At 34.7% G+C, this 11668-nt stretch overlaps 1 protein-coding gene across 11 annotated transcripts in view; it reads right to left on the minus strand.

The window, feature by feature from the left end:
- The window catches only part of hfm1 (helicase for meiosis 1), a 29902-nt gene extending 18425 nt beyond the window's left edge, over positions 1–11477 (minus strand). For 5 of the 11 annotated variants that reach the window (XM_049467114.1, XM_049467110.1, XM_049467112.1 and 2 more), the window contains exons 1-13: positions 11397–11477; positions 8697–8745; positions 8349–8437; positions 7866–7978; positions 5467–5707; positions 4955–5214; positions 3649–3690; positions 3475–3545; positions 3063–3195; positions 1965–2116; positions 1376–1453; positions 1113–1268; positions 448–648 (exon numbers count right to left, since the gene is read on the minus strand). In XM_049467114.1, coding sequence (XP_049323071.1) covers positions 448–648; positions 1113–1268; positions 1376–1453; positions 1965–2116; positions 3063–3195; positions 3475–3545; positions 3649–3690; positions 4955–5214; positions 5467–5707; positions 7866–7978; positions 8349–8419 — 1518 coding nt within the window. In that variant the 5' untranslated portion in view covers positions 8420–8437; positions 8697–8745; positions 11397–11477. The other 6 variants (XM_049467113.1, XM_049467106.1, XM_049467109.1 and 3 more) reach the window with 6 other exon arrangements.
- Positions 11478–11668: the final 191 nt, after the last annotated feature.

Consider the following 11668-nt stretch of genomic DNA (forward strand, 5'->3'; position numbering starts at 1 on the left):
ATATCTCGTTCAAATCATTAAAAAATATAATATACTTAACAAATCAAAATGGGCTACATGAACAAAAGCATTGAGACACCTGTTCATTTACTGTTTCTTCTGAAATCAAGGGAACTAAACAGAAAGTATCCTGCTTTTGTTGGAAAAAAGCTCTACTGTCCAGAGAAGATTTCTACTAGATTGTGGAGCATTGGCTTGAGTATTTGACTGATTAAACTTAAAGTAGCTGAATGCATTCTTTAGGAGGGATGTCTACAAAGATTTTGAAACATAGTGAACACACAGAGCATTGTGATGTTATGTATTATACCATGTGTTTTAAGCAAAAACTTAGAGCTACTACCATCAGTACAGCATTCCACGTGACAGTCTTTTGCAATATCAGTAGAGTGAAGCTCATACCTTGATTAGGTTTAATATATTGTAATATTATGCAGTTACACTCACCACCAGTGTGGGCTTCTGATCAGAGTAGGTCTGAATAACACTGGCCATTTTGTAGTTCAGAGAGAGGTCAAACTTGAATTCATTTTGGCTGTTTCCAAATGGGAATCCCAGGACAACCTTCCTCAGTTTCACAGGCCTGTGACTCTCATCCATCTCCAAACATGTGGCCGGGCCCTGGTCATTTGATAACCAATCAGCTATCTTTAGAAATAGAGAGAAATGTCTGCAGTGAATAGCTCCAACAAAGTTAATAAAAGTAAATAAAAAAAGACTTTAGGACTAACTATCTTACACCCTGCACAAGGCACGTCACAATGCTTTTTTTTTTTAAATGCCATTTTTAAAAACCAACAAAATACTAAGACTAAATGAGCTCAGCTAATGTGACTAGCCCTGTGCAGCTCGTATCGTTCAGCTGGACAACAGCCGTTTTGTGAAGAGAACTGAGTAAACTGATACCGGGTGTAATAAATGGTGCTGAACACTTTTTTATTTGTTTTATGCGATTAGCATGTAAAAATGACCGAAAATCTGGAGATTATCGATTCTACTTGCTGGCATCACTGCATTAGTGTGATAACAGATATAAAATGACTCAAGGGAGTTACTGAAAAAAGTCTTGTGATTAATAAATCCAAATTAGCCTATAAAGTATAGATATTTACGTCACATATGTTAGGGATGGTGGCAGAGACAGCAACAAATCTCATGCGGGTTGAAGCGTCTGGACTTTCAGCTACGGTGTAAGAGTGTATGGTTTTCATTCTGCTGACCACAACCTCCAGGGTAGGACCTCGAGTTGAGTCTTTCACCACATGCACCTACAAACAAGTTTTAACATACACCATTTATTATAGTGTTCCAGATTCTTTTTACAGATTTTTAATGATTACCCATTAAATTATAATAAACTGTAAACAATACAAACCTCATCAATGAGGAACAGCTGAACTGACTGCAAGAGACAGTTATTCTTCCACTTCCTCGTCATACTGTCCCATTTTTCCTTTAAGAGGTAAGTTCATAATGATTAACTGTTAAATTTTGTGGCGTAACAAACACTCTATCACTCTATCATATCAAACTGGGTTGGATTAAACCATGACAGGATAGTCTGCTGTAAATGACACATTCTCATCAATGATAGATAAGACAGAAACTTCACTCAGACATACAGTAGATTGTACACACTATTATTACTATCTATTGTTAGCAGCTTACTAATCCACCAGCTAGATTTGTTGTCAGGAGACTGTACCAGGCCAGATCAATCAATAAATCTAACCTAAATATATCTTATGTGTGCAAATAATTCCCATAATATCTGTCACATCTTGCTGAAATGCTGAAATATTGGTATACACTGGAAGGATTTATATTGTTTAAAACAGAAAAACAGAATATAAAATCTTGTGTACTGTAGCCCACTACAGGGGGGTGAACTGTCCACAAGTTAAAACCTTAGGTCTAGGTAGGCAAAATGTTGTTTTAAAACGTTCAGGATACGTATAACTTACTGGTGTTGTCATGATAAGATGAGCATCCTGGATCTCAAAAACATCCTCTATCTCAGTGTCTCCAGTCAATTCTTTGCAATTAAGTCCTAGAGGTCCAAATTTCAGCTTCCAGTTCTCATACTGCTGACTGCAAAGGGCTTTAATTGGTGCCACTGAGAAAAGTGCAGAAATACAGAAATTGTTCAGTTTAAATTGTGCTGAGAAAATGCAAAGAACAGTAAGTAAACGTAATTGCACTCCAAATGTGAAAGCACAGGGTACTTATTTAAAATACCAGTCAAAAGTTTGCCCGCCCTGAATTTAGTGATTTTTTATTATGGTAAATGTTCTGCATTGTAGATTAACACTAAAGTCATCAAAACTATGAAGAAAAATGTATGGAATTATTTAGTAAACAAAAAAGTGTTAAACAAACCAGAATATGTTTTATATTTTAGATTCTTTAGAGTAGTACCTCTTACTTAGAAGACAGTTTTTCACACCTTGGCTGGATTTTCTCAGTCAGCTTTATGAGGTAGAGTTACCTGGAATTTAGGTTTCCAGTTAACAGCTGTGCTGAACTCTTCAATAGTTAAATACTTGAATTTCTTGTCTCTTAATGTGTTTGAGAGCATCAGTTGTAAAGTTGTGATGAGGTAGAGTTGGTACAGTTGGCAAGAACTACTCAATTAAGTAAAAAAAAAAATGAAGGTCAGGATATCCCAAACTTCATCAGAGTTCCCAACCTCTGTCTGGTTTGTTTAACACCTTTAATGATTTTACATATGTTCCTTTATATTATGGATAATTTCAATGTGTGTGTATATATACGTATATATATATATATATATGCACTCAGATCCCCAGCTCTAATACATCATCTAACAGGTGCATGTGCTGACCATTATCACAATGGGAGTGATGAGGGGAGAAAACCACACCTACCCACCCAGAGAGAGCAGGCCAATTGTGCTCTCTCAGACTCTGGCTGCTGATGCTGGGGCCCTAACAAGGCATCCTGTAATTAAGCCTACACATCTACATGGCAGTTTTCCCTCATCAGCTTTCAATAAAGATGATATGTTAAATTAGACAATGTGAAACACAACAAAAACTTACTGTAGACAGCTTTAACATTGTGCCAGGGTTCTGTAGTCTCCATGAGCAGTCGAATAATAGCCAACTCAAAGAGCACAGTCTTCCCTGAGCCAGTGGGAGCACATGCAACAAAGTTCTTACTGGTGTACAGGATCTAAAACACAGAAGTAATTAGAAAAAAAAAATAATAAATATATATATATATATATATATATATATATATATATATATATATATATATATATATATATATATATATACACATTTGCTGTTTTGACAGCTTTTTAAAACTGTAGCTCTACTTTTTTTGCTGGTATGTTTTGTTTATTTTACAAACATGAGAAAATATATATATACTAGTGCATTTCATGTAAATGTCCCCATGTATTATGATAATTCTGATGCTACACATTTTTCATACAATGATACTTACATCATCCAGAGCTTTGGACTGAACATAGTTGAAGTAGGGGAACTCTTTGAAGACACCTCTAAATTTAGCAGCTGTGTACAGGCCATTAAGGTAATCAAATCAACAACCTATCATCATTCAACAATATAACAGTGGAAAAAATTTATTCTGTTTTATGTTTTATCCTTAGGATACAAATTTCAGCAACTGGACGAAGCATCTCTGGTCCAGATGGTCCTAAAATGGCATTAAAATAAATTCTATTTGTTAAAGGTTATTTTTTGTAAAGCTAATTGCTTTAGTAAAAAACAATACATGCAACCTGATTCATGTCTTACAGTGTCGTGCAAAGGATTCATACTCCTTGAACACACTTTGTCACTTTAATGTATTTTATGGAGATTTTAAATGATAGACCAAAAAAAGTACCACATCATTGTGAAGTGGGATGAAAGTGATACAAAAAAAAAATATTAATTAAATAATAAATCTGAAAAGTGTGACATGCAAAAGTATTCATCCCCTTTACGGGGAGACTTGAGACTTGAGACTAGGAAGGTGATTTACCTTCCAGCAAGACAATGACCCTAAACCTACAGCCAGAGCTACATTAAAATGGTTTAAATAAAAAATATATGTATACATGTGTTAGAATGGCCCAGTCAAAGTCCTGACCTAAATCCCATTTAGCTTCTGTGGCAAAATATAAAAATTGCACAGACTCTCTTCATCCAACCTGGCTAAGCTTGAGTTGTTTGGCACAGAAAAATAGATAAAAATTAATAAGAGGAGTGAATACTTTAGCACATTACACATTTCAAATTTTTATTTGATAAAAAATTTGAAAACCATGTATAATTTTCATTATACATTACAGTTATGTGCTACTTTGTGTTGATCTACCATTAAATGCTCAAAAAACATTTTAGCATTGTGTTTGTAAGGTGACAAATTTAAATTCAAAGTTCAAGGGGTATAAATTATGAGCAATACAAGATGTCCACTGCAAGGTATATATGATAAAAAATATATTTGTACGTTTTGTTCCATGGGCTGTGTGAAAACAAGGTAAAACGCTTCTGCAAGATCTGCAAAATGCATACAGACCTTGGTGGGCACAGTATCATTACTATATGCATCACAGTCAATGCTGAAGCTACAATGACCAAATGTAAATTTGAAAACCATTTCCACAGGCTTAAATGAATAAACCTGCATTAAACTATCTAAATATGTATATATAAATGTAAGACAAGATAATGTATTTTTGCTTGATTACATAAAAACTTAACTCATCAACACACTGAATGAAACGCATCTGGAGTCCAGGATGCTCACAGCACACAGTTAAGACACACTAATTGATTGTGACTGGTTGCAGGGCTTATCTGCATACTGCAGACTTCTGCAATATCAGTGAGGCACGCGTCAATATTTGAATAACCATATTGTGCAGCACAGCTATCCAGAGTGTTAAATGTGCAGGATCATCACGTACTACCTTGTATATGAATGGGCTTGGGTGTCAAAGGGAGGACATGAGCTTTTTTCACACCAGAGTCGTGCTTTTGTTGTGGAGAATTGCATTCCTCAATCTGGCCTGGATCCAGGAAGGGGCTACAGGTAGCAATAGCGTGCGCTGCTGGAGGATGCTCAGTTACCATAGCGACCCCACTGAGGCTGTGGTCATCCACTGAGGAGTTTGTTTGACTTGAGATACTGAAGCTTTTTAAGTCCATTCTCATGGGGGGCTTGAACAGCCTGCAAAAATCACATTGATAGATGACACTAATGCTGATTCTTAATGAATGCAATCAAATCATCACAGCAAAGTCTAGTAAACAGTCTCTACCAAACAGTAAAAGCAGTTACTCCAACATATGAAGAATAAACGACATATGAAGAATAAACACTTTTTAATAACCTTGACTTCAAAAGGAACAACAAGCGACAAGATATCACAATAAAAATATTGTATTTAGAAAAAAAGAATGAAATGAAAATGCAGCATACCGAGTCTTAAATAGTGGAGTGGCAGTGGGATGACATGGTCTGGTTTTCACAGTGATATCAAATTCCTGTGTACCAGGGAAGGCATGATTGCTGCATTTTCTAGCTGAAGGTGTTTGAGACGTCTGCATCCTCAACATCTCATGGCTTCCTGTTTCATCTGCCTGTATTTGATCTTGGACTCCAGCACTGACAAAGGGTCTTTGGAAAGGGGGCAAGAACTTTCTTATCTTCTGAGAGCAACCTTTGTGAACAGGAGAGATGTTAATTTAAGACAATATAAAGTTATATCATCATTGCTTATTGTTAATAGTTGCATTAAAACAAGTTGGTCATATGTTAAATTTTGTATTTACTGAATAATTCTTTATGTGCAATTTATTGTGTTCTGCAGAGGAGTTTAAAAAGTGTCCCAAAGACCTAAAACATATAGTTTCATTACTAAAAACTGCACTAAAACTGCAACTTACATTTAAAATGAAAGATTCAAGAGTTTATTGTCATATAGACAAGCATAGTTTATTATCGTATAGTATACAGAGTGCATTTTTTAAAGAAATGGTTTACACTTAATACGCTGTCATTAAATATAAGGAAAACAAAGTTTATAATATCGATAAATAAAGAATGAAGGACCAATTATAATAGATTATTTTGAAATTGTAAGATTGTATGATAATACATTTCTGGATGTGATAACTGATAATAAATTAACACATAACGTAAAACCAAAATGATCAAAACCATTCCAATACTGTATAAAACTACACATATTTTATGAATATTTTCACTAAATATACTGTACTGTTCTTTCATAATTCCATACATGTGGGGAAACACATATAAAACCAACACAAATGCATTTATTATACTACAGAAGAAAGCTATAAAAAATATTGACCAAGCAGACTACTCTGCACCAACAAATGAATTATTTATTAAATTACATTACATGAAACATTATGAACTTAGATTAGCTGAAGAAGCTGAGCAAGGAAAAATATAAAAAATAGACGTGTATCTGTCAGTGGGGTTATTTGTTTGTTTGTTTTTTGTGTTACTCCACTGTGTGATATAAAAATGTATATTACTTAGGTAAACAGGCAAAATAAGCTATAGCTTCAGCCTACCCTTATACATATTTTATCTGTATTGATTTGTTTAAATGCAATACTTTGTTGTGTTTTTTCTTTTTATTTATTTATTCTCGTGTGTATACATTTTGAAATAAACTAAACAAATCTAAAATAGTGATCCTACTTGTGTTGGAATTTGGCCTCCGCCTTTAATCCTTCCATGCAGTAAACACACAGACTCAGTGGCATGCAGTGAGCACACATGTCCGAGCTGCAGCACTCCCGGAACAGTGAGGATTAAGGGCCTTGTTCAAGGGCCCAACAGTGGCACTGGCTTGGAATCGAACCCACAAACTTTACCTTTGATGTCACAGCTGGGATACTGCCCCCATTTTCACATATCTTAGCTGAAAGAGCCGAATTAGACTGTAGTGTTAGCCACACTATGGCAACCCTGGAGCCGGGATGGTTAATGGCCCAACAATGGTAGTGTGGAGAACCTACTGTATGTATTGAATCCACAACCTTGTTGCCAATGACCCAGTTAAGAGCACTGATCCACCCTTAGCCACCTCTGTCCCCATATTTACCCAGAGAAACAAGCAATTACACTGAATAGTGACACCAAATAAAAGTAATCACTATCTGAATTAACAGTTACAAGGGGTGGGCAATGTCCCTAAAATAATATCACGATATTTCATGGAATTTTTTGCAATAACCATACTCTTGGCAATATGAAAAATAGTAAATTAGAAAAAATTATTTCAAAAACACCCTATTGCAAAAAAAGTTTTTATTTTATTTTTTTTATTGCATAGGATATGATATGGCACACCCCTAACTGAGATATAAAAAAAATACAGGAATTTTATCAGATTTGTAACAGAAGTTAGAAGATACTAATAATGTTATTTCAAATATCTCCATATATCCAGGATTAAAGTAAAATAAATGATACTCTATGTAGTCTCTAGTATATATATAACGGGAAATGAGAACTGTGTGAATTTTTCTTTTGCTAAAAACAACAAAAAAATAGTACCCTGATGTGATAATTAGGGGTGGGTGATATGAAATGATATTTCAGGGTATAGTATTGATCACAATGTTGAAAAATGTTGGCGATATTACTGCGTCTGATACGATACGTCAAACCCCTACTAGGAATACACACATGTACTCACACACACGTATACAAAGAGAATACTATATGTAATATAGGCTGAGTGTGTTCGTTCATAAACATAGAAATAAAATTTATTAAATAAAAATGTATACGCAGTTCTGAAGTGAGATGACAACTGTTAGACTATTGCGACTCACCAACTGAAGACATGCATTCTGCCTCTTTCTGTATGGCTTGGGTTGCTGGTATTTCTGAAACGGATGGTGGAGCATCAAGCTGCCATACATTCTGCTCCTGACATAATGGGTTCCTATTTGGACAGACAAACAGATAGATAGAAACATCCCCAGGCTAGTTGTTTAATTAGTTGGTATTTGGGCTGCATATTGGCAAGAATTTGGCGATACAATACCATAGGATACCACTGTCATAGTAAGAAACTAAATATTATATTTATAAAATGTCTGGCTAGAATTGTCAATGTTAACAGACAAGACTCATCATATCCACATTCATTCCTACACACGTCCCACAGGTATGTCTAGCGTTCCTTAGCCTATAGCAACAAAATCATGGAACACAATAGTAGATCCTGTTCCATGACATATGTCAGTGTATTAACATAAATTACATAATCAGTAGTTAAAGCCTCTACCTCTGAATATCTGTAATCTACTTACACTTTATGAACCACTGGCTTGACAAAGAACAGGCTGTCTAGTGGTAAAGTGAAGTCCTCACACTCTGCCATCTTCTAAAGTCACAGTTTCTGTAGATTAAAGTCAGTAAATAGAGTTAGCTTACTTTCATCTGCATTTTAAAGATTTATCTTATTATTATCTTGCAGTGCAAATTATCTCACTGAAACAGTATAAATATCACCTGTAACATATAAATATCGCTTTCATAACATTACAGGTGTTACATATTGTAAATATATTACATGCATTGCATTTATTTGTTGTAAACAGCAATGTGGCAAAATTAAAGCCTTAATAACAAATTAAAATAATTTGCTTGAGACTTACCACATCATTTAAAGGCATTTGTTTTATAGCACCTCTGTCTGTGCACAACCTGCAAATATCAAAACCATATATAAATATATCTGTAATGTTATTTCATTTATGTGAGCACTAGTTTGACTAACTTGCGCTCATCTGGTGTAATTTGGTAATTGTGTTATTCATATTAACCCCATGATAGATACTATTTTGTGTATCTTAGCTATGGTAGTTACATCAGTAGTAGTATGTATGTAATAATAGTATAATAGTTACATTACATATCGTTAAAAAGTAATTTATGTCCGCAATATTTAAGATAATACAAGAGTATCTACTAAGCAATCCTGGTCGTTTTTTATGTTAAACAGTAGTAAAATTTTTAGTTTTAGTATGTATGGTTTAGCTGTGAAGTAGACAGTTAATTGCAATTGCAATGCTAATGATAGTAAGTTATAGGTATCAATAGCTAATTAATATTGTTTAGCTTTAAATAAACATTCATTCACATATGGGAATGTTTTAAAAGCTTATAACTAACTACAAACAATATAAATATTTGTTCTGCAACAAGCCAAAGACCAAGCTAGCTATAGGTTTTAGGTTCTAGCCAACTGGATAAAACACAGCTAATCATTCAACAACAGCAGTAGGTTAGCTAGTTAGCTAATGCTTACTTAGATAGCTAACCAACCTAGCTCATAGATAGCTAGTTTACTTAATAAATGAGTTTTAGTGTTTTATAGAGTTTTGCTATAAAGTAGCTAGCTATTTACCTAATATCGTAGAGGAGTTGATTGCAAATCAGTCAATTTATTTAACCTGTGGAAATAAGGTAATATAGCTAGCTTATATATTTTTTTACATAAAATTGTCATTAAAAAAAACTCCTGGGAATGTCTTAAAAGCGTTTTACTACACAACAGTCTAAATAGTTGCTCTCTTACATGCTAAAAAACCTAACTATTCTCTCAACACTGCTAAAATGCCTAAGCTAATTAGCTAGAGTTAGCTAAGCTCTAACTTACTAGAGAGCTAGCTAGGTTGTTAGCTAGTTAACCAAGCTAGCCGGCTAAATTAGTTAACTAGCTAAGTTAGCTAACTAGTGATGTTAGCAGTGCTGCTAACCCTTCAACAAGCAGCAGTAGCTAGCTAACTAGCTAGATGAACTAATTTATTTTACTTAATTAGCTAATTACCTGGTGTGTTGTCTAAAGGATACAATTATTTTATCTAGCTAGCATTAATTTTTAAGCTACCTTCAACTGTCCTCACCTGGTAGCTATAGTAGCCATTTTATATTAGCCTAGTGTATACAATTATTCTTTATGAAAAATACTCCAGAATAATGATGGTTATAAGGTTTTAGAATTTTTTTTGTTAGAAATAAAGTATTAGCTTGCTAACCTAGCTAACTTACCTTGCTCTCATCTGAATTAGCCAGCTAGCTTGGTAGATTAGCTAGTGCTAGGTTAATTAGTGGATACAAGTAGCTAATTATTTTCTAAAACACTGACAGCAGTAAAAGAGAGTTTTTTTGTGTTTTATAGAGTCTTGCTATAAAGTTGCTAGCTAATATCCTAGAGGATTTTTTTTTAAATGGCACCTTACATTGTGGGGTGGCTAGTTAATGTGTAGCTAACTTAGTAGTTAACTTATTAGTTAGCTAGCTAGGTTGTTAGCAGTAGGTTAAGCACTATTTTATTTCATGTAGCGTTTAATTTGGTTTATTTTGTTCTTCCATGAGGTGACCCGTTTTATAAATCACTGAAATACATCACAGCTACCAGCTACTTAGATAACCTAGCTGGCTAAATTAGCTTGCTATTGAAGGTAGCAGTGCTGCTAAACGTTCAACAGCAGCAGGTTAGCTAAATTAGCTAACATACCTTTTTTTTGTCTGGTGTCGCTAGCTTGGTTATAGCTACTGTTAGCTAACTAACCTACCACACATTTTATTCCATTAGTGAATACACTTAATTATCTGTCAAAATACTAAATAAATAAATGAGTTTTAGTGTTGTATAGAATTTTGCTCTGAAGAAAGTAGTTAGTTAGCTAGCCAGCTAACTCCATAGAGGAGATGTCTGCAAATGCGCCCATGCATTTAAACTGTAGAATATAGGACAACATAGCTAGCTATTATATTAAATTAAAACATATATTAAATTAAAACATTAAATTATCATTAATACACTCCTGGGAATGTCATTAAAGCATTTTCTACAAAACAGGATACATATATAAATATTTGTTCTCCTACTAGCTAAAGATTTAACTATTCTCTCATCCTTGCTCAAATACCCAAGGCTAACTAGCTCTACTGTTGGCTAAGCTATTACTTAGTAGTTAACCTAGCTAGCTAGGATGATAGCTAGCATCTCCACTAACCGTTCAACCTGCAGCTGATTACACGTTATTTTATCTGGTTTAGTTTTTTTATTTGGTTTATTGTTGATTGTGGTCAGCAGTTTTATAAATCACTGAAATGCAGCACAGACTGTAGTCACGACTCGTTTAAATGGAGCTATGTGTCTGTAAGCAACGTAAGCCGGTTAGATAGATAGGTTAGCTAGATAGATAGGTTAGATGGCCCCCAGTTATTTTCACCATCTACACACACAACTCTCTGAGCCTGAGTCACTGTTTATGATCAGATTATCAGGGTCTGGGTGCTGATGTAACCAATCCTCCGCGAAATGAAGGTGTTTAATGTGATTTTACTGCAGCAGAGAGCTCCTTTTGTCGTCGTCCTGCTCGTGTGTGGGTTTTTTCTCCACCGACGGCTTTAGACTTGGGTGTTTGATGCCACCTATTTGGAGCGTACCACTCTGTGTTTGGGGGGACCGGACACACATTTCTACTTTAAATTGTGCTTTCGACATAATACAGAGTGTAATCTGAGTTAAACGCTAAATTATACTGGTCCCGTGTGGGATTGTATAGTTTTGTCATGTGAAACGCGCTAAATCCTCGTGTTTTCGTGTAAAACTACT

Source organism: Astyanax mexicanus, chromosome 18 (assembly GCF_023375975.1).
Source record: "Astyanax mexicanus isolate ESR-SI-001 chromosome 18, AstMex3_surface, whole genome shotgun sequence".
Lineage (NCBI taxonomy): Eukaryota > Metazoa > Chordata > Actinopteri > Characiformes > Acestrorhamphidae > Astyanax > Astyanax mexicanus.